Genomic DNA, 22,826 nt, shown 5'->3' with positions numbered 1-22,826 from the left:
CATGCACTTTCCCGGCCATCCCACCTTGATGTCAGTGAAATGTCCTTTGTGATCCACCAGTGCTTGCAGCACCATGGAAACGTACCCCTTACAGTTTACATATTGGCCGCCCCGGTGTGCCGGGGCCAAGATAGGGATATGCGTTCTGTCTATCGCCCCACTGCAGTTAGGGAACCCCAGCGCATTAAAGCCATCCACAATGGTCTGCACATTTTCCAAAGTCACTACCCTTGATAGCAGCTGGTCAATGATTGCATTGGCTACTTGCAGCACAGCAGCCCCTACGGTAGATTTGCCCACTCCAAACTGATTCCTGACTGACTGGTAGCTGTTGGGCATTGCAAGCTTCCACAGTGCTATGGCCACGCACTTCTCAACTGTGAGGGCTGCTCTCATTTTGCTGTCTTTGTGCTTCAGGGCAGGGGACAGCAAATCACAAAGTTCCCTGAAAGTGGCCCTACGCATACGAAAGTTTCGCAGCCACTGGGAATCATCCCAGATCTGCAAAACTATGTGGTCCCACCAGTCTGTGCTTGTTTCCTGGGCCCAAAATTGGCGTTCCACGGCATGAACCTGGCCCAACACCACCATGATCTCCCAATCGCTGCATGCTGTGCTTCTAGGAACAGAGGTGTCCATGTCCTCATCAGTACAGTAATCGCGCTGTCGTCGCTTCCTCGCCCATTTTTGCAGAAACTTCACATACTGCTGGATAATGCATGAGGTATTTACAATGGTCAAGACTGCAGCAGAGATCTGAGTGGGCTACATACTTGCCGCGCTATGGTGCCTGCATGGGTAATCCTGGAAAAATGGCATGAAACGTAGGAGAGCTGTTCGGTTCAAGATGGCTGATAAAAGGCGGGAAATGGTTTCCTTCTGTAGCTTTCACTGGAGCCCAGCACCAACAACATGGAGAAATTTGCTACTGATGCAAGAATGGGAGAGCAGAGTTTGCAGCGGAAGCTGTGCTGCTCGGTTGACGATGGCTGAACAACGGCGGGAAATGGTAAGGATCTTTCTCTCTTTTGCACAGCTCTGTTTTCTGCTTATTAACAAAAAGGGTTCTTTCTCTCTCTTGCTGTTTTCTGTACTTTACACAGCCCTATGTCACTGACACAGAATCTCTCGCTAATTATTCTGCCATGTGAGTTCTTTCACCCGACCTCCTCAACCTTCCTTTATATTTCCTATTCTATTTAATTAGCCTTTGGTTTTTTAAATTGAGTTCAATTTTTTTTTACTCTTATAATTTTTTAGTCCCAACAAAAATAACCTTTTACCACGTTCTTACAAACTCCTCTCTCTTGTTGCTTTCTCTAGTTTCCCCTCTTTCTTCTATTTAAGATAACCTTTCTTTCCTTTTTTCCTCTAAGCCTAAGCAATCTTTCTTTTTTTAAAACTCCTTTTCTTTAAGGCCTCTGTAGCGAGAGGGCATAGTCTCCTGCCCTGACAGACAGGGAGGGATCCGTGAACGCCCCCCTGGTGGGTAGAACGGGGACTTGCATGGCCTCCCCGCTGGAAGCAGAGGGGTGGGACAGGAAGCAGAACTATAAAAGGCTGGTCCTCCAGCTCAGTCGGGGGAGGGCTGCCTGAGGAGCAGGACATCTCTTCCCCGTTGCGTGAGCCCAGACCTAACGGAGACCGCTCTCCTGACAGAGACCCAGAGGTGCTGACAAAGCTGCCAGACGCCAGGATCTCCGAGGAGCTGGGGGGGCTGCCACTAGCTGTCTATCCCAGCGAAGCGAACAACAACCCTGGAACCCATGTACACACGGAATGGGTGTGTCGGATGGAGCCAAGGGAAGCAGAATTAGGTTTGGCTGTGTTATTGACTACAAGCCAGCCAGCGTGTTGCGGCTGGACTTTCCCCGCTGACCCAGTGGCGGACAACTCCACCGCTGTTAGGGTCCTGGGCTGGGATGCAGTGGAATGGGAGGACCTGAGTTCCTCTGCCCCTACCACCTCAACGTCAGGAGTGGCAGCCTCCCCCCTGGTTGTCAGGAGGCCTGAATTGGTCTGGCACCCGCCTGAATCCAGATGCCAGATGGTTGTGCTGACATTCCCACCAGAGAGCTAACCTCCCCTAGACTGCGACAGCTTTGCCGGACTGTAGGCCAGAGCCCCCCTACTTGACTGCTGCCCTACCCTGATCAAGGGCCAGGCAAATGGACCTCCTGCTGCTCTGCCTGCCTGCCTGTAGGCCAGATCCCCTTCTCGATTGACGCCCTGCCCTGATTGAGGGCCCCGGGCAAACAGACTCTCTACCGTTACTTGGCCTGACTGCAGGCTAGAGCCATTAACACTGAGCTAATTTTCCCCTGAACCACCGTACCCGGAAGTATCATAGCAAGGGGTGTGGTCTCCCACCCAGATGGACAGACGGTGGGGCCTGGGGGGGGACTGCAAACCCTTTACAGCCTCTCTTTCTACTCATTTGTACTTTTTCTCTAAATATGTCAAAACACAAGCACACAACCTTCCCCCGGCCAAACAGAAAAATAATACAAAATAAATTTTCAAAATGGCCGACGGCATAAAAATGTACACGACTGGAAATGGGGACGGAGGGCAGGACGTAAATGCAACACGGTGCATGGAAACCTGTCAAAAAGTACATGATGATGAAAGCTATTGAGCAGTTAACTACTCACATGGCTGGGCAGCGCAGGCGGCCAATTGGGAAGAAGCCATGTGTTCCACCTTGCTCCAGGTGGGCTCTCATGCACCAAGCCCCCAGAGAAGGGAGGCTGGCTGTTCCCAGAGCAAGGGCAGCTGGGCAGCTTCAATGAGCTGGCTCTCCGCAGTGCACATTCTTGTTATCCTATGGACCAATGTCCATAGGCCGAGAGGTACAGAGCTGGCTATGTCCATAGGCCGCAGCAGGCTGGAGGCTGGTTCTTGAAGGCCTCCAGGATGAAGATGGTCTGAGAAGCCAGGCATTGGACTGAGGACATGCTGTCCTGCTGCAAGCCTTTGAGGTCTAAGATTGAAAGGAAGGAAATGGAGGTCAGAGCCATGGCACTCTGGAGAACCCCAGCAGGCCAAGCCAGCTCTGTACCTCTCGGCCCACGACAAGGAGGCAGGAGGCAGGGGACTAGCGAGAACAACAAGCAACCCTCACTAAACATCCCCGCCGCCCTCCACAGCTGGGGGAGCCTCCAGACACAGGCAAGAAGTCCCAATGAACCCCATTCACTCACTATTTCTAGGACTGCCTCATCCCTGCAGTATCTGAGATCCTCATCCCTGCCTGTATTTACCCTCCCCCTTCCCCCCCAATGCACAGATGGGCACTTAGGCCTAGAGAGGGGGAGAGTCACAAAGGGGGCTTGGGCATTGTTAGGCGCTGCCTAACTTCAGGTGCCCTGCTGCCCTCCAGGAAATGCCGAGGAGGGAGCTCAGCCATTCTCTAGCTCCGGTTGGGAGGCCCAGCTGTGAATCTGCTTTGGGAGTGAGGAGTCTGAGCTATGTCACCCACCCTTCCCTTTTCCCGAAGAAATGTGGTGGAGATGCTGCTCTGCCCTGTGCTGCCCAAGGGTCTGGACACGCAGCAGGGAGGTAGGTGACCGGACGTCACTTCAGCCTCATTTGGAGCAGTGGCTTGACCCCAGGTGTCCCATGTGGAGGTGACTGCAACAAACACTGGGCTAGTGAGTGCAAGGGGGGAGGCAGCACCCCACTTTGGCTGTGTTTGTGGGGGGGCAATCATCTGCGAAGGCCAGCCAGCTCAGGCCCAGTTTGGGGATCTACCAGGCCGCAGCTCTGAGGTCAGGGCTAAGTGCCTGGGCACATGCCAACCAGCAGACATGACAGGGTGAGGGGGCAACTGATCAGGGGGTTGGGGATTTACATTTTGCATCCCCTTGTGGCTCTCGCCTGTGACCACGTTGCTGGCGTTGGAGATTGAACCCACCCTGCAGCCCTGGGCCATTCATCCCCCTAGTGCTCAGTACTCAAAGTGGGACCACTCACTGTCGCAGATGGCGTCCAGCTTGTCCTGGCTCCCCTGGTCCAGCTGCCGGGCAGTGAGCCCTACACACACAAACAGCTCATCACATCCCCGTGTCCCCAGCGAGGGTGTTAAAGAGCCTGTCACCCTCCAAGCACCGCGGCTTTCCCCCGCCCCTCACTGGCCAGGACACGCTCCTGAATCCCCAGGGGAAAGGGCGAGTCCCCAGAGATGGCTACAGGGCTGGTTGCCAAAGGAGAGCACAGCGCCTTGAAGGTCCACTACCAAGAGCCCATGGTGGGGTGGGGGCGGAGAATGGGGACTGCATGAGGAGCAGTGGGCTTAGAGGGGTCCCATCAGCCAATCAGGGCAGTTTGGGGTGAGCTTGCTCCTGTGGGTTTCTGACACCCCTTCGCCTTCATTAGGGAATCAGGAGCCCAGGGATCACTTCTCGCTGCTGGCAGGGACTGAGGAGAGCCTGGGACCAGATCCAACCCCTCTGCTAAAGGGACCCCTCTGCTCTGTGGTTACCTAGGAACCTGATGGCTGCTTCCCTAACTGGAGTCTGTGGGTGCTGCAGGAAGGCCATGGTCTGGCCCAGGAAGTCATCAGCTCTCCCGTTGTAGCGCGTCACCTAGGAGCCAGAACAAGGGAGAACAAGATTATTAAAGGCCTTTCCGTCCCACAGGCCAGCTTCCAGGTGTGTGGAGCGCACGTCCTGTTTTTGCCCCTCCTTCCTGTGCTGGGAGGATCACGCAGAGGGACCACACCCAGGGCCAGGTGTGGTCCCAGGGCTGGGGCTCAGTGTGGGCACAGAGCCAGGCAATCGGGGGTGCCCTATCCACTGATTCCTCCACTTCTGCCAGCGAGGGCTGTGCAGTGAATGGCCCGAGGGCTCCCTCACCAGGCAGTCACAGCTTCGCCAGGTTTCCTTGTGCTGGATGAGGCCACTGAGCTGGTGCCACCTCAGGAATTGGGCGGCACTGCTGAGGGTGTCCCAACACACCTGCAAAACAAGAGGGGCCGGGGCGAGCCGGACACAGTTACGGGAGCTGGAAGCCACTAGCCTAGTTACCCGGAGGCCAGGGAGGCCGTGCGTGCTGAACGCTTCACTGCCCTGGCTGCTCGCGGAAGGGCGGCGGTGTGGCTAAGGCAATGGCTGGAGACCTGACTCAATTCCCAGCTCTCCCTGCAGGAACTCAGGCAAGTTGCTTAGGCCCAGGGCTGCAAAGGGATTTAGGTGCTTAATGCCCATGGGGGTTCAATATTTTTGAGGCTGTGCCTCAGTTCCCCACCTCATGGGGTGAATTCATTAGTGCTGGTGGCATTTGTGTCCCAAGTGATGGGGGCCATGAGCACTAGCATGTGCAGAGGCATGGGGGGGAGGGGCTTGGGCATGTCATGGCTAGTACGGGCTGTCCGGGCCGCTTGGCTAAGGGCACATTGGGTCCTGTGCACCATCTGGAGGCTGAGTAGCCCTGCTCCTGGTAGGGATATGGCCAGGGTTGTGCTCTTCCCACCAGCACAGCCAGGGGAGTGTGCGGAGGCCAGTGGCTGTAAGAGTGGTGAGGCAACCACTCGCCCCACCCAATCTCTCAGCCTGGCTGCAGGGGGGTGTTGAGCTCAGAGGATGCAGAGAAGACTCAGCAGTTGGGTGGGGTGCCATGGTCATGGCACTACTGGACTCAACATTCAAGTGATTTTGAGTGCCTGATTGTCACAGCACTGAGCACCTGCCCTCTACCGGCCAGACCCTTTAAAGGGGGGTGTCACATGTTGCCCCCCCCAAACAAATGGTCGCTCTGTAACTATCTCAGCCGCAGACTCCAATTGGTGGCCTCACCTGGGACATGCTGGGACGCTCATCATGCACGAGGAGGAGCAGTGGGACCAGGATCTGGAGCACATGCTCCTTCATCTCGCTCCGGTTGGGCCCCCTTACAAGCTCCAGCAGGTCTTTAAAAAGGGTGATGGAGAGCACCAGGAGCTTGCTGGTCACCTGCAAGAGATGATATAGGGAGGGGAGGAGACACTGTGACAGTCATTCTCATCCAGCGGGGCAAGCGCACACTGTGCCAGAGATGTCTGCCCTGCAGGGGGTATTGGTAACTCACCCCCAGCCATACAGCCACAGCTGGGGCCAGAGTCTCATGGGCATAGCGCCATTGAAGGCAATAGAGATGCAGATTTCCACCAGCTGAGGGGCTGGCCTGGTAACTTCTTGGCCAGGGAGAGCAGTAAGCTGGGGTGAGACTGCCCCTGGGCTCTCACAGCCAGCTCTGGGTGCACTGACATCAGCACCCGCCTGTGTCAGCCAAGGGGAAACATTCAGGGTGGAGCAGTGCCAGGACAGGGGCGGCAGAGAAGGAGTGATGAGGAAAGATTCAAAGAGCGAAGGGGGGGTGTAGTTTGCAGGCCCAGCTCACACTGGTGTTGACCCACAGCGGCCCTCTAGCCGGGCCAAGGGGGCCAGGCATAGGGGGCAAATTCCTACATTGGTGTTTGTTTGGGCCATGCTCAGGGACCTGGGGTGAATTTAACCAGGGCCAAGGGGTGGTAAATGTGCAGGAGCTCCCAGATAGGGGGCCTTGGAAGCCATGACTGGAAGCCACCCAGCCTCCAGGGGTTTGGGGTGGGGTGAGGGGTCAGCTCAGAACAGCTGGGCAGGATCTGTACAAAACACGTGGGAGGGGTATGGGGGCATCAGGGCTGCACTGCAGTGGGCACAGGCAGATGTTGGACTGGCACCTCTCTGGTCTTCCCTCCAGTTGTTGAGGCCTGTTTGCCTTTCCCTGGTGATGGGTGTAGTAAGTGCAGGCCATGATAAAGGCCCAGTATGAGGCCTGAGGCCTGAACTAAAGTAATGAACAAGACTTTGCTAACATAAAGCAAAGTTAAGCTGTGAGCCAGAGGCAGGCCCTGCTCACAGAAGCTGGCAAGGAAAGGGCTGATACGTATCTAAAAGGTACTGAACATTCACATACTTGCACATTCCACACAGATAACAAAGAACAGGCTGGCCCATCCCAATGACAGGGGCAAAAGGGTAAAATGATGGATAGAGTTGTTTTGATCGAACCAACATGTACAAGGTAGAAGGCGGCACCTAAATACGTAGAAAGGTTGTACCGTGCTACGTGGAGGGGTTGTACCTCATACGTCAGGTGTGATGTGTAACTTGTTTGTGTCTGTGTATAAGAATGCATCCCTGGGGCGGTGCCTTTGTCCGGCCGAGGGGGCAGTGGAAAGTCCCGCCACTGAGCCGGGTCCATTGCCAAGAGGCACTTTCTCGTAGTATGCCCTGAATTAGGCTAAGAAACCTACAGGGAACTGCAATTGTGTCCGAGGTCGCAATAAACCTAGCCGACGTGGCTTTGCATCTTACTGGACTCTGTGGTTATTGGGGGTTCTCGTCGGGTCTGCTGTGTCAGCTATCTGCAGAGCTGGGGTAGCACACAGAGGGAACACACGCACGCAGCCGAGTGATATCAACAAGGAGAAAGCAGAGCACCACACCGGTAGCACTCTGACAACACACTTCTGACAACAATGGGCGTTGTGTTCATTAACACTATTTGGATATAATCCCTGCCCCATAAAGAACCTGTTCTGTCCCCCCCGGGCCTGAGAGGGGTTTGGTTTAAAGGGCTCACCCCAGGGCGAGATCCTGCATCCTTGGTCCAGGCTGCCCTGTCCCTTTGGCCAGCTGGGGATCCAGGAGACCCTGGGAACAGCTTTAGCCAGGCCTGTGCCACTACTAAATAAAGAGCAGCAGGGTCCCAGCAGAATTCGGGAGGGCTGAGAGTAGGATTTACCGTTATGAGAGCTGGGGAGTCCCTCCAGGAGCCCCCACTGGGGCATTACCCTTGGAAGGCAGTAATGGATGGGCCCCTTTCTCCTGCCCGCTTGCTGGATCTCGCCACCCAGTGTGGGACTGAACATCAGTCTGGTGAATGCGCCAGCGGGGGATAGTTTGTGGGTACAAAAGATCTGAGGAGAACTTTCCCCTCCTTTCACGCTGCCGTGCCATGAGAACGAAGGGGAGAGGAAAGGGCGGTAGCTGCAGAACCTACAGACAGAGCCATTTCCTTATGGAGCTGACAGGCCAGCTGTAGGATTCCTGGCCAGGGAAAGGAGGGGCAGATTTTCACCAAGGTACCATCACTTGTCACCCTGGAAGCCAGCAAGAGCATTGCAGCACCCTGTGCTGCAGAGGCCCCCTCGCTGCATGCAGGCTCAGGAATGCACGTCCTTCCCCAAGGGGAGCCTCGTCCCCAGGCTGCCCTCATCCTTGTCAGTAGGCCTGCGGGACACCAGGATTCCCATCCTTTCTGCCATGTGCTCTCATGGAGAGTGAGAGGAAGGCGGGAATGGGCTCATGATTTATGACAATCCGTTTTCTGGCTAGGACCAAAGCACAGGCCCTGCTAGCCCACCCCCTAGCCCCCACTCACATGTCTGCAGTTTGATGGGATCTCCTGTGAGCTGCCAGGCCTTACATCGTCAAACAACGGCAGGAGTTGCGCAGCCACTTGCACAGCAACGCGGCTAGCGCTCTGCCTGTCCATGCCGGGGAGGAGGTGTTTCAGCACGGCGATGGCCTTGTGGATGAGGTCTCTGTCTACCTCCTGGAGTCGCTCCAGGACATCTGGCAGCAGATGCTGGAGTTTCCCCACCTGTGCGAAACAAGGAGCTGCTTTACGAAACACCCTCCAGTGACCCAACAAGCCATTTCCAAAACAATGTCTGCCTCCCCTGCAGACAGAGGCACGGGAGCTAGGGGTGCTGGGGGTGCTGCAGCACTCCCAGGTTTTACGCAGGGCTCTGCTCCTGGCCCCACACACAGGGTCCCAGCTGCCGGCCCTGTGCCAACCCCCAGCTATGGCCCCAGCCTTGGTCCCCTTGCCCCATCCACCCCCCGCCCCCGCCTCCTGGAGCCATGGCCCTGCTCCTGACCAAAGCTCTAGTGGTGGAGGGGTGTGTGGACAGGGGTAAGGGGGTGTGTGTGCAGCACCTCCACTATAAAAAGTCTTCCAACGCCCATGCCTCCAGAGACATATTACAGCCTCAAAGCCTTTGCACAGCCAGCTAAGATCACGGGCAGTGGGTCCGGCAACCTGCAACATAAGCAGCTGCTTCCTTGTACTCCAGATCTCAGGGGATGGTTTTTATTAGCAGATATCATCCGTGGAAAGTTCTCTACACAACACGTTGACCCCAAATAAATCAAGTGTATTATTGTTCGAATAGCACCTCGAGGGCCTGTCTGCAATGAGGGCTTGTGCTGGGGGCTTTCCAGGCACAGGAAGAGACGGTCCCTGCCCTGGAGCTTACAGGCTAGACACACGAAGACAGGATTTCTATCCCCATTGTACAGACATGGAACTCGGGCACAGAGAGGTTACGTGACTCGCCCACAGTCACTTAGGGAGTCTGGCAGAGCCAGGAACCGAACCTGGGTTCTCCTGAATCCTGGTCCTTACAGCCCAGCCTAGGGGAGGGAGTCGATTTTGCACACTAGTTCCAGGGTTAGGCTGTTACTAAAAGCCAGATTCAGTCATTTCTGTGTTTGGTTTTTCAACCTTTCAAAGACAGCCCCACAAAATCTAAACCGGCATCAGGGAAAAAATAGGTCATATACAGGCTAACCGGTTCCGGAAAGGAAAATGAACCACAAGCAAGTGAAAACCAGGCTGAAGTGCATGGAATGATGGGAATGGTGTATAACAAAGAGAATTACAGTCACACCCTCTCCATGTCTGATCTAGTCATAGTCCGGGTTTAATAAACCGGACTGACCCCGTATTCTCAGGCGAAGTAAATTATCATTAACGAGAGTTGCCTTCAGATTGTCTCCTCTTTACCAGGCTGTCAGATCTGTGTATTTAAGCCCCAAGGGCTTTCTCTGCCTTCACTATATTGTGGGTATCAAACTTGTTATGAGATCTTAGCAGCAAAAGGCCCTTCCAGAGCTCTTCAGAGGAGCGAGTGCTGCGGGACAGAGCCGTGACGTCAACAGTTAAAACCTATGAGGCTTTAAAAGGGGATTTGTAGGAAAAAATGGTTCCTAATTGTAGTGAAATGGCTCTAAGCGTCCCTGATCACTGGGGTCGCCAGCATTCCCTGGGGGTCTAGAGTTTGCAGCTCTGCTGCTACTCTAGTGCTAGGGTTCTTTGGATCACAGAGACCCCAGACACAATCAGGCCCAGCTGTGCCAGATGTTCCACACACCTAGAGACGCACCCTGCAGGAGCCAGGCCCTGCCCTGCAGAACAGCAGACAAAGGCCAGGCAGGGGCTTGCCCAAGGGCACCCCACAGGTCAGTGGCAGAGCCAGGAATAGAAGCCAGGGCTCCTGACTCCAGGCCAGGGCCATACCCCCTGGGAAGGTTTCAATGACCCCAGCCCTGCAGCAGCTCCCTGCGGTTCTGGGTTTATCCCCCAGCCCTCCTCCCCTCTCACCTTCTCTGGGCGAAGGGCCAGATTGAGGAGGCCTTTGAGCGCCAACCAGCGCACCACGGTCTTGGGGTCTCTCAGCAGCCTGCTCATCTCCTCCACGATGGCGTCTTCCAGCTCGTTGTCAAGGTCAGGGCACTTGAGGAGCTAACACACCAACAGCAAATCAAGCTAGAGAACGGGGCTGGCCTCTCGCGACTCATCTCTGCCACGGGGCCCTTAGCTCCACTGGCCAAGGCCCGGCATGGGCTGCATGCAGGGCATCGCGATTGGTCACCGTGTGGGCCCCACTGAAACGCTGCTAGCGCGACGGCCCCTCGAGGCTCCAGCTGAGATCAAGGCCTGCCCTGCTCCCTCACTAAGGCTCAGCTGCACACGGAGCAGTGGTGTGGGGGGGGTCTGCAGCCTTGTGCTCCAAAGGGTCGCCCGGTCTGCAGGGGGGCAGGTGAACTGGCCATGAATGGGCAGGCGGCTGCCCGGCCTGCGCATGGCACACGGATGTCAGAGGGGGCTCGAGGGCCGAGGTCACACAAGGGACCATTCTATGGAACTGAGCCGTGGGGAACAAGAGACACCTGACCCTGGGCCTTGCTCCAGCCCCGTGACACCCGCTGGGACAGGTAACAATGCCCAGACTGAGTGACTCCACCCCTAGGGTTGTAGGAGCTTTCCCTGCCCCTGCTCACCCACCCACCCCCAGGGCCTTCAGGGCCACCCCTCTCCTGGCCATAGGCATGAGCGGCAAGTTCCATTGGCCCACGGTGCCTGGGCACCATGGGCCTCAGCCCCACCTTTCCCCCCACGTCTCCCAGGCCATTTAAAACAGCCTGGGGCCCCCACCACCACTGGCAGTGCAGCAGAGCTGAGCGGCCTCCTGCCTGCTTGCTCCCATGGCTGCCAGCCCCTCCCTGTGGCCCCTGGGTGGGGTGGGCGCGCCCCTGCAGCCAGTAGGAAGCTGCGGGGGCAGTGCCTCGGGGTAGCAGCACATGGAGGGCCCCCGGCCTGCCCTGCCTAGGAGCCCCAGATAAGCGCCGCACCCTCCCAACTCCTCCCAGAGCCTGCCCCCCCACCCCTTTCCCGCACCCCACTCTGGCCCCCAAACTCCTTCCCAGAGCCTGCATCCCCACCCTCTCCTGCACTCCCACCCTCTGACCCATCCCAGATCCTGCACCCCAGGCCCCCTCCCCCACCCAAACTCCCTCCCAGAGACTTAGGCAGGTGGGGGGCAGAGTTTAGGGGGGCAGAGTTTGGAGGGGCAGGTTCTGCTGAGCACCACCAAAATTTCTACAAATCTGCCGTCCCTGGCCATAGGTCAGCCCCATGCCCCAGTCACCGCTGGGCCGGGGCTCTTCTCACGACCCTCACCCGCTGGTGAGGCTCACCTGAATGAAGAGCGCCATGGCTGGGACGTACCGCCTATCGTCCTGATACTTGAGGATGGCCATGAGATGGTGGAAAATCCAGTTTCGCTCCTGGAAATTGAGCCAAACCATGGCCCTGGCATAGGAAACACAAACACCACATCATCAAGGTGGGCAAGGACTGGTCCTCCATTTATGAATCTAACCAGACCAGTGCCACAGGACAGGGGATCCCGGGTGACTAGTCACGCGCAGCTGGCACGGACTAGTTCCTGCTGGCTTAAAATGCCCAGCGGCTTATGTGCTAGAGACCCAAACCCTTAATCACTCGACAGGGAGCCCTTCCATGAGGCCAGCTCTGAGCACGTAGTGCTGGGGCTGCAAGAGAACTGCAGACAAAGAAGGGTGTCGGTGGGGTCGGTGGTCTTCCTCATGTGCCCAGATATTGGGTGATGAGAGACAGAAGGGTGGGTGAGAGAATATCTTAGATTCACCCAAGACAAGCGCTGGAGCTTTCTGTGTTAGCTTCTCTCTCACCCACAGTCACTGGGCCAACCAAAGACATTCCCTCCCCCACCTTGTCTCTCTCATGTGCTGGGCCTGACAGGGCTACACCAACGCTGCGGAAAGACATGGCGGAGGCTGTCTTTGCCCAGCCATGCCTGCCAGAGCCACGCAGGAAGCGGTTTATGCCAGGCAGCGCAGGGTGGAGAAGTAGCCGACTGACCCCTTGGCCAACAGCACAGAGGCTGCGGCCTGTTCCATGCAGGCGATTGGGAGCCGCATCTCACCCAACAGGGAAGACAATGTGGCCGTGTCCCGGGCCAGGGAGGGGAGCTGCTGCTGTGATCGGTTCTGGGCAGCACTCACCGAGCAAGCAGGCAGACGCCTATGTGGTGCGTGTCGGAGCTCATGAGCAGGTCCGAGCGGCCATGCCTCATCATGAAGGAGGCCTGCTGCTTGTAGTCAGCGCATAGAAGCAAAGCTTCCATGGCCTTCACCGCGAACCTGTGTGCAGAGCGAGCCTCTTGTTACTGAGTGAGCCCAGGCCAGGCCCTGCTGCGTGCCTGCGGGCGACGCTGCAGAACCCAGGCTGGGTGTCGGGCTGGCGGTACCTGACGGGGCTGAGGGGTTCGGCCGTGTCCTCCTGGTTATGCTCCCTCTCCTGCGAAGCAGTGTGCTGCACTGTGTGGGTGATGTGGAAGAGCAGCGCGACGTAGAGCTGAGGGAAGAGCTCCTTCACCTCCTGCCTGCAGGCCTGCTCCTGCAGGATCACATATAGGGCTCTTGTGGCCTGCAGATAAGAACAGGAGACAGACATCGCTGCAGGCATTTCATCCTTCCCACGCTCCCCCAGGGCACCTAGAGGGGTGGGCTGGGCTGGGGGCTAAGGCCTGGGATGCTGGGTTCAATTCCTAGCCTGTGAGACCTTGGCTAGAACCACACAAGGGACTTCGGCTCAGCGTGGCCATGCCCAGCTTCATGTGCCCTGCTGCCCAGTGGACTCACAGCCCTGGGTTAAGTGCCCAGGCTCCGTATACGCTCCAGAGAGAGAGTCAGTTGGGCCAATTGTTAAAGCGGGTGAAAGGGATGGCCTGGGTAATTTCAGGCCTGTCAGCCTGACATCGATCCCAGGCAAGATAATGGAGCAGCTGGTATAAGATTCAATTAATAAAGAATTAAAGAGGATAATTTATTTAATGCAAATCAACAATTTTTTGATGAGATTACAAGTTTGGTAGATAAAGGAAATGGTATTGACATAATGTACGTAGACTTCTGTAAGGCGCTTGAGTTGGCGCTGCACTCCAGTTTGATCGGAAACCTAGAAGATACAAAAGTAACGTGGCACACTTGAATTGGATTATAAAGTGGCTGATAGGTCTCAAAATGTAATTGTAAACTGGGAATCAGCATTGCACAGGTGTGTTTCCAGGATGGTCCTTGCAGGGATCGGGTCTTGGCCCTACGTGATTTAACATTTTCATCAATGATCTGGAAGAAAACATCAAATCATCACTGATAAAGTTTGCAGATGACAAGAATTGGGTGAGTGGTAAATAATGAAGAGGATAAGTCACTGATACAGAGCGATCTGAATCACTTGGTAAACTGGGGAGCAATCAAACAGTATGTGTTTTAATATGGCTCATTGTAAATGAATACATCTAGGAACAGGACGAGGGACTCTATCCTGGGAAGCAGAGACTCTGTAAAGGACTTGGGAGTCCTGGTGGATAATCAGCTCATGTGATCCTGGGATAAATAAACAGAAGAATCTAGAGTGGGAGTATTTGGCACTGGTGTGACAACTGCTGGGATCCTGGGTCCAGTTCCGGTGCCCCAATGCAAAAAGAATGTTAATGAATTGCAGAGGGTTCAGAGAAGAGCCATGAGAATGATTAAAGGATTAGAAACCATGTCTTATAGTGATAGGGTGACCAGACAGGACAGGGGTTGGGGGTAATAGGAGCCTATATAAGGAAAAGACCCTAAAATCAGGACTGTCCCTATAAAAATCAGGACCTCTGGTGAGAGATATAGTGAGAGACTCAAGAAGCTCGATCTATTCATCTTAACAAAGAGAGGGTTGAGGGGTGACTTGATTACAGTCTATAGGTATCTCCCTGGGAAACAAATATTTAGTAATTGGCTTTTCAGTCTTGCAGAGAAAGGTCTAACATGATCCAGTGGCTGGAAGTTGAAGGTAGACATTCAGACTGGAAATAAGGCATAAATGTCACAGTGAGAGTAATTAATCATTGGAAGAATTTACCCAGGGTGGTGATAGATTCTCCATCACTGACTGTTTTTGAACCACGATGGGATGTTTTTCTTCAAAGACCTGCTCTAGGAATGATCTGGGGGCAGTTCTCTGGCTTGTGTCAGGCAAGGGATCTGACTAGATGATCGCAGAGGTCCCTTCTGGCCTTGAACTCTATGAAGCTAAGAGTGAGGAGCTGCCTAAACCAACCAATAGGAAATGCGGCGGAGAGGGATGTGGCCTAAGCCCCACCCCTAAAGGGAATTTGGTATCTATCTCTACTTGGGAACACTTAAATAGTCATTGGAGCAGAGTTTTGACCCCAGGTCTCCCAGTTGGGTACCCTAACCACTGGGCTAGAGACAGTGGTGTAGTCGAAAATATGAAGGTCCTGGAATGCCACTAAAATACTGATTTTCTTCAATATGAATTATAGAAATTCACATTTTATTTGTCTACTGAATTTCTGGTACAGTAATCCTGGGCTAAACCAGGCATGGCTGGAGACAGGCCAGCTGTCCAAAATAACAAGGTATTGGATTTTTTTTTAATTGTCCCCCCCCCCCCCCATAGTAGCTATTCAATTTATTTTAAATGTTGAAATCATTGTGCTGAAATGCCATTACTGTGTATGCAATAGAATACAATAGAAATGCCATTACTGTGTCTACAATAGAATATGTAAAAGATATAACTCTAGACAGTAGTGTACAGTACAGTGGTAAAAACCCAATGAATGCATAGCACGTTTTCTTTTTACTTTAGCCTATAGGCTAATGAAAATAGAAAATAAATCATGCTGCTGCACTACAGACATTACTGTATCAGGCTGAAATAATAAAAGTTTATTTTAAATGTAGCTAGTAGGCTACACAAGTAACACAAAATACATCAAGGCATAATGGGCTGGAGTAGCAAAGGCCTGCTGTAATGCATTGATCTAATTTTTACAAGTATTTCCACAAAGCATCTTTCTCCATATTGTATTTTCTGTATCTGTGAATCAGAGGGAGAACAAGGATGTCTGAGCCAAGTTCTGGCACAGCTGAGAGGATGCCACATGGAAAATGAAGGGCCATGTAGCTTGCTAAACGTGAGTGATGACGTATGCGGAATAAGCCCCTTGCTACATTTCCATTCACAATCATAGTCATGTGGCTGAGGGTATGGCTACACTTGCAGCTGTACAGCACTGGGAGTTAAAGCTGTCTTCGTACAGCTGAGTAGGGAAAGCGCTGCAGTCTGGCCACACTGACAGTTGCCAGCGCGCTGTCATGGCCACATTTGCAGCATCTGCAGCGGCATTGGGAGCAGTGCATTATGGTCAGCTATCCCAGCATTCCAAGTGGCTGCAACGTGCTTTTCAAAAGGGGGGGGGTGGAGTGTGACAGGGAGCGTGGGGGAGAGAGAGAGTGGATTTTTGGAGCCAACACTGTCTCAGCAGCTGCCTTGCAAGTTCCAACCCCCTCCCCTAGCCCTCTCTGACTCACTGAAAGTGAACAGCACCTCTTTGTTTTTTTCTTCACAGACCAGATAAGCAGCCGCTCACCGAAACGGACCCTCCTCCCTCCCCCTCTATTCAAGCAAACACTAGCTATGGGCCTTCCAAAGGGAGCCCTCTGCCTCTGCTCATTTACAGCAAACAGGAGCTGTGTTTGTTTTTTTGATAAGCAGCTCCCGGAGCCCAGAGTTTGCAACAAAACAAAGAGCGGAACCTTCACTTAAAAGGATTATGGGAAGCTTCCGGAGATCAGTCACTGCGTGTTGTGGCAAAGTTCCTCCTCTCCCCTAGTAGGTCCTGCGCTTATTGGCGGATTTTCCTCCCCTCAGTGGTCTTCCCCTTGGATGAAGCCCACAGTCTGGATCAACTCCTCCTATGTCTGTTTAGGAGTAGCGAGACTTGGGGGGAACCCGGTCCCACCCTCTACTCCGGGTTCCAGCCCAGGGCCCTGTGAATTGCAGCAGTCTCTATAGTGCTACTTGTAACCGCTGCTTGACTGCTACAGCTCCCTGGGCTACTTCCCCATAGCCTCCTTCAAACACCTTCTTTATCCTCACCATAGGATCCTCCTGGTGTCTGATGCTGCTTGATTGTATGGTGTTTCCTCAATCCTCCAGTAGTACACCCTCTCAGTTCTTAGTTCCTTGTGTCTCTGACTCCCAGCTCCTCATACGCACTTCCTTCCTCTGGCTCCTCCACCCCTGACTGGAGTGAGCTCCCCCTTTTTATATCAGGTGCCCTGATTAGCCTGTCCTGATTGGCTGCAGGTGCTCCAATCAATGTAGCTCTCTCTGGTGCCTTCTAGAAAGTTCTTAATTGGCCCCAGGTGCCTTAATTATCCTGGAGCAACTGCCATTTTGGTTCCCAAGGTACTAGGGATTTGCTTAGCCTGGGGCTAACATACCTGTTCCTGAATACTTTCCTGTAGCCATCCAGCCTTGCTCCATCACAGTACTAAGGTTATTCCCTGTTTACACTGGTGCCCCAGCGCAGCAGCAGCAGCAGCAGCAGCACAATACTCTTTATTCCTCTCGGGGAGGTGGAGTACAAGCAGCGCTGTAGCCAGGGAGGTACAGCGCTGTATGTGCCTTGCCAGTGTGGACGGGGAGTGAGTTACAGCGCTGTTGGTGGCTTTATTGTGCTGTAACTCTCAAGTGTAGCCAAGGCCTTAGATAAAGTGAAAAGGAGGTAGGGCAGCTGTGTAACCAATCTGGTCTGTCACTGACAGGAATTGTCAATGCCTAGCATGACTTTCTTGATTATACTGGTCAGAAGTGCCAGCTGAGCTGAAACCACTGCTCAGCTTCATGCGTGTGATTTCATGCAGCATGGCTGAGTGTGAACGTGGATTTAGGCCTTGGCTACACTTGAGAGTTACAGCACAATAAAGCCACCAACAGCGCTGTAACTCACTCCCCGTCCACACTGGCAAGGCACATACAGCGCTGTATCTCCCTGGCTACAGCGCTGCTTGTACTCCACCTCCTCGAGAGGAATAAAGAGGATTGCGCTGCTGCTGCTGCTGCGCTGGGGCACCAGTGTAAACAGGGAATAACCTTAGTACGCAGTATCGACTCATCCCACCCCCTTTTCTGGCTCAGGTTACAGCCTCAGGTACTGACCCTCACCTAAAGTCATCCCCTGCTCTCCCATCCCCCATGCAGACAGTCCCAGTAAAACTAAACACCATTTCCAGATCAATCCATCCCTCTCCCTACAGCGTCACAGGGCTATAGATAACAAAATGAAATTCACCAAAGACAAATGTGAGGTGCTACATTTAGAGAAGAAAAAGCAAATGCACAGATACAGAATGGAGGATAACCAGCTGAGAAGGATCTGGGAGCTGTGGTGGATCACAACCTCAGCATGAGTCAGCAATGCGATGCTGTTGCAAAAAAAGCAAATGCAATTTTAGGTTGCATTAACAGAGGTATAGCCAGGGCCGGCTCCAGACGCCAGTGTGCCAAGCGCGCGCTTAGGGCGGCAATGGGAGCCGCAGGGGACGCTCTGCCTGTCGCCGGGAGGGCAGCAGGCAGCTCCGGTGGACCTCCCACAGGAGTGCCTGCGGAGGGTCCGCTGGTCCCACGGCTCCGGTGGACCGCCCGCAGGCATGGCTGCGGATGCTCCACTGGAGCCGCGGGACCAGCGGACCCTCCGCAGGCACGTCTGCAGCAGGTCCACTGGAGCCGCGGACCAGCGACCGCCAGAGCGCCTCCCGCGGCGTGCTCTGCCCCTGCTTGGGGCGGCGAAATTACTAGAGCCGCCCCTGGGTATAGCATGCAAGTCATGGGAGGCGATAGTACCACTCTACTCAGTGCTAGTTAGGCCTCAGCTGGAGTACGGTGTCCAGTTTTGGTCACCAATGTCTAGAAAGGATGTGGAGAAACTGGAAGGATCCAGAGGTGAGTGACAAAGGTGATTAGAGGGATGGAACACAAGCCATAAGAAAAAAAGGCTGAAGGAACTGGCTATGTTTTGTTTGGAAAGGAGGAGATTAAGGGGGGACTAGATAATGGTCTTCAGATACTTGGAAGGCTGCCATAAAAAAAGATAGAGAAAAGTTGTTCTCTCTTGCCACAGAGGGCAGGACAAGAGGCGATGGGGTCAAACTACAGCACAGCAGATATAGATTAAGCCTCAGGAAAAACTTCCTAACTGTAAGAAGAGTAGGACGATGGGAAAGATGCCTAGGGAGCTTGTGGAAACTCTTTCGCTGGAGGTTTTCAGAAGGAGGCTGGAGCCATCTGTCCAGGGTGGGTTAGAAACAAGAAGTCCTGCATTGTTGCAGGGGGCTGGACGAGCTGACTTTGCGATCCCTTCTCACCCTGTGATTCTATGAGTGCTGCTGAATAGCACCAGGAGAGCGTTTGGGCGTGTTCTGGCTCGAATATAGCACTGGCTAAAGTCACACTCTCTCTCTCTTTGGCCCAATGACTATACCCCGTGGGAGACTGAGAGACCCCCTCAGGCCATGATGGGGACACATGGCACTCCTTCCCTTGCTGCAGGGGCTGGTACTTACGGCCAAGGAGGCGACGCCGGCCGGTCTCTGAGAGAGCTGATGCTGTCGCGGAGCTGGCCCCTGCAGCCTGCTGACCAGCTCCCTAAGGATCTTTTCTGTGCTCTTGGGCTGGGATGTCAGCATCTTCCACATCTCCGCAGCAACACTGCAAAGGGAGAGAGCCAGTGGCACCCGATCAGAGCCCTGTCAGCCTCCTGCACCCCTCGGCACTGGCACGCCTGCTGGGTCTCCCCTCACCGGCCGGCCCTTTGTTGCCCTCCTGCTCCTGCAAGGACCCTGTTGGCTGGTGCAGGCTACATGGGGCCAGGTCTGAGTGTCAGCCACAGGAGAGGCCGAGGGATGCCGTACAGGGTTTTGCAGATTGGCCTGTGTCCAGAGCAAGACTGCCTGCAAAACCTTCCAGGAGAAGCAGCAGCTCTGCAGGGAGCAGGAGATCTCTGGAGGGTTCTGCACTCCCCTGTCTCTGGCAGCGGGACCAGTCCGGGGGACCCAGAGTGCAAGTGGTGGTAGCCACAGCCCCATACCTGTCACATGACAGTGAGTAGCCCAGCAGGGTTCCGACCACCTCCTCGCTGAACTGGGAGCCCAGCAGGAGAAGGGCCCTGAGCAGCTCCTGCCGGGCAAGTGGCTCGCTGATGGAGTCCAGGTGGTTATGAATGCTCCTCACAGCCTCTGACACCTGGAAGGGAAATGGGGAGGTGGGGGCCTTGGCTTCCTCGCACAACTATTGATCTGGCGTGCCAAGGACCTGCTGCACCTGAGAGCCATCTGCCCTCCCAGAACCTCTTCACCAGCCCCAGGCCTAGAACACAGCACCAGTTCCCAGCCTATCGATTCATAGACTGCAAGGCCACAAGCGGTCATGGTGATCACCTAGACCAGGGGTAGGCAACCTATGGCATGTGTGCTGAAGGTGGCACGCGAGCTGATTTTCAGTGGCACTCACACTGCCGGGGCCTGGCCACCGGTCCAGGGAGATCTGCATTTTAATTTCATTTTAAATGAAGCTTCTTAAAAATTTAAAAAAACTTATTTACAACAATATTTAGTTATTTATTATAGACTTATAGAAAGAGATTTTCTACAAACATTAAAATGTATGACTGACATGTGAAACCTTAAATTAGAGTGAATAAAGGAAGACTTGGCACACCACTTCTGAAAGGTTGCTGACCCCTGACCTAGACTGACCCCCTGCATTTCACAGGCCAGAGAACTGCCCCCCAATAATGCCTAGCACCCAGAGACAGAGTCTCCCACAGATGGGCTCCCCCAGCACGGTGTTCTCACTGCAGCTCTTACCCTCACCAAGCCTAGGCCGGGAACCTTCAGGATCGTATGCAGCATGTTCCTGGCCGTCACTGCGTCATGGACGCTGGAGTCTCTCATGCTGTTGATAGCAACGAGGAGGAAGTCCATGCTCTCGGACGGGTCGAAGTAATTCCCAAACAGCTGAAACAAACTGCTAGTGAAACCCCTTTTGCTGCCCAGCACGGATCTGGTCAGCGGCCAAGCAGCCAGGACTGGCCCGGCCAGGAGTGCAGGCAAACCCCACTCTACCGGGACAGGCCTGGCTTACTGCACCTGGGCAGCACAGTACCCAGCCAGCAATCAGAAGCTGTCATGCATGGCAGAGGCCAGCGTGGCAGTGCACGGGGGCACAATACTGCGCAGCACGGATACACTCTCTAGTGCTCAGCAGGGGCTGGTGCTCGTGCGCAGAAGCAATGATGCCTTTTATTGCATTAATCTCTGAGGAAGCTCCCAGCAAACCTGACAAGGAGCTGGGATCAGGTTTGGATGAGCCCCAGTGCATCTTGGGATGTGTCATGTAGGCAGGTATATTGGGCTGCATTAGTAGAAGCACTGCCTGCAGATGGAGGGAAGTGATTATTCCCCTCTATTGGGCACTGGTGAGGTCACATCTGGAGTATTGCGTCCAGTTTTGGGCCCCATACAAGAGAAAGGATGTGGACAAATCAGAGAGAGTCCAGCAGAGGGCAATGAAAATGATGCGGGGGCTGGGGCACATGACTTGATAGCAGCCTTCACTACCTGCAGGGGGGTTCCAAAGAGGATGGAGCTCGGCTGTTCTCAGTGGTGGCAGATGAGAGAACAAGGAGCAATGGTCTCAAGTTGCAGTGGGGGAGGTTTAGGTTGGATATTAGGAAACACTATTTCACTAGGAGGGTGGTGAAGCACTGGAATGGGTTACCTAGGAAGGTGGTGGAATCTCCATCCTTAGAGGTTTTTAAGGTCAGGCTTGACAAAGCCCTGGCTGGGATGATTTAGTTGGGTTGGTCCTGCTTTGAGTAAGGGGTTGGACTAGATAATTTCCTGAGGTCTATTATTCTATGAGGTGGAGTGGGCCATAGGCAGGTCTCTGTCCCAGCTGGATGGGGTTAGTCACATCCTGGGTCTGTCCCTTCCCCCTGACTCCTAGGGTGTTAATTTCTGACTTCTGATAACTCTGGGCACAACAATCCCAGGAAGCACTGACTGTAGTTACCGATGTGATATTGCTGATGTTGGTGACCCAGAAGGCTCTCTCAACTTGACTGTCCTTGAGAAGCTGCCGATACTTTGCACCGTGCTTCACCAGCATTTTGGCTGACCCAGGGAGGGGAAACAGACAGCAGGCAATATAAATCAGACCTTCGGTTAGCAAACGGGAGTTTTGCAAGGAAGTTTAGAGAGGGTGTGTGAGAGACAAGTACATCTAACAAACATACTGTAAACTCAGGCCAATAACCTACTCCCCCATCCCTCCCCCAAACTAAACAAACTAACCCCCCTGGAAGAGTAAAAATAAACCAGGCAGAAGGGCAGCAGCAGCGTGGGGCTCTCCAGTTGATTGCACTGAATGCAGCATGTACGATTACCAGCCCTGTGGGCAGGTAGCATATGTGGGCATTTGGCCCAAGGAGCTACTGGCCCTCGGAGACCAGGAGACCAGAGGGGCTGAATTGGTGGAGCCAAGGGAGACAGTGAGGTACATAGAGGAGACTTTTAGGGATGCAGTAGAGTAGTCCCACCCCCAGTCTGACAGCCTCTGTGCTGCTGAGGAGGGTGAAAGTTTCGGGGAAGGAGAACATCGAGCTGGGGCAGAGGGAGACGATCCAATAGTTGGGACCCACCTTCCAGATGAAGTCATGATGTCCTCTCACACTGAGGCTACCCCTCCTAAGGCGGGAATCCCACTTACAAAGAGAAGCCAAGGAAATAGTAATGGGGGATTCAATCAATAGACATATAAACAGTTGGGTTTGTGATGACTGGGAGAACCGCATGGTAAATTGCCTGCCTGGTGCAAAGGTTGCAGCTATCACGAGACATCCAGACAGACTTATGTGCAGTGCTGTGGTATGTAACCTAGCGTTTAAATCGGCCTCTGTATGAGATAGCTAATGTGAGAGTGAATTTTAAAAAAGTCTCCAGATGTGATCCCTGGTAAGCCTGACTTCAGTACCAGGCAAATTGTTGAAACTATAGGAAAGAACAGAATTATCAGACATGTCGGTGAACACAATTTGTTGAGGCAGAGCCAACATGCCTTTTATAAAGGGAAATCATGCCTCACCAGTCTACTAGAATTCTTTGAAGGGGTCAACAAGGATGTGGAGAAGGGTGATCCAATGGATATAGTGTACTTGGACTTTCAGAAAGCCTTTGACAGGGTCCCTCACCAAAGGCTCTTAACCAAAGGAAGCTGTCATGGGATAAGAGGGGAGGTTCTCTCATGAGTCAGTGGTTAAAAGATAGGAAGCA

The 22,826-nt window shown here is 53.9% G+C and overlaps 1 protein-coding gene across 10 annotated transcripts in view; it reads right to left on the bottom strand.

Annotated features, from left to right (window-relative positions):
• Positions 1-2,266: 2,266 nt before the first annotated feature.
• Positions 2,267-22,826, bottom strand: part of LOC123369703 (maestro heat-like repeat-containing protein family member 7) — a 422,324-nt gene continuing 401,764 nt past the window's right edge. For 9 of the 10 annotated variants that reach the window (XM_045015620.1, XM_045015621.1, XM_045015619.1 and 6 more), the window contains 14 exons: positions 21,568-21,668; positions 20,361-20,510; positions 19,583-19,737; positions 19,059-19,203; positions 12,884-13,062; positions 12,639-12,776; positions 11,790-11,904; positions 10,414-10,554; positions 8,407-8,628; positions 5,796-5,951; positions 4,857-4,958; positions 4,484-4,586; positions 3,976-4,035; positions 2,267-2,983 (listed from right to left, as the gene is read on the bottom strand). In XM_045015620.1, coding sequence (XP_044871555.1) covers positions 2,865-2,983; positions 3,976-4,035; positions 4,484-4,586; positions 4,857-4,958; positions 5,796-5,951; positions 8,407-8,628; positions 10,414-10,554; positions 11,790-11,904; positions 12,639-12,776; positions 12,884-13,062; positions 19,059-19,203; positions 19,583-19,737; positions 20,361-20,510; positions 21,568-21,668 — 1,886 coding nt within the window. In that variant the 3' untranslated portion in view covers positions 2,267-2,864. The remainder of the gene's footprint in view (positions 2,984-3,975; positions 4,036-4,483; positions 4,587-4,856; positions 4,959-5,795; positions 5,952-8,406; positions 8,629-10,413; positions 10,555-11,789; positions 11,905-12,638; positions 12,777-12,883; positions 13,063-19,058; positions 19,204-19,582; positions 19,738-20,360; positions 20,511-21,567; positions 21,669-22,826) is intronic. The other variant, XM_045015627.1, reaches the window with a different exon arrangement.

This window comes from Mauremys mutica, chromosome 4, assembly GCF_020497125.1.
Source record: "Mauremys mutica isolate MM-2020 ecotype Southern chromosome 4, ASM2049712v1, whole genome shotgun sequence".
NCBI lineage: Eukaryota > Metazoa > Chordata > Testudines > Geoemydidae > Mauremys > Mauremys mutica.
This window is presented reverse-complemented; position numbering and strand designations above follow the sequence as displayed.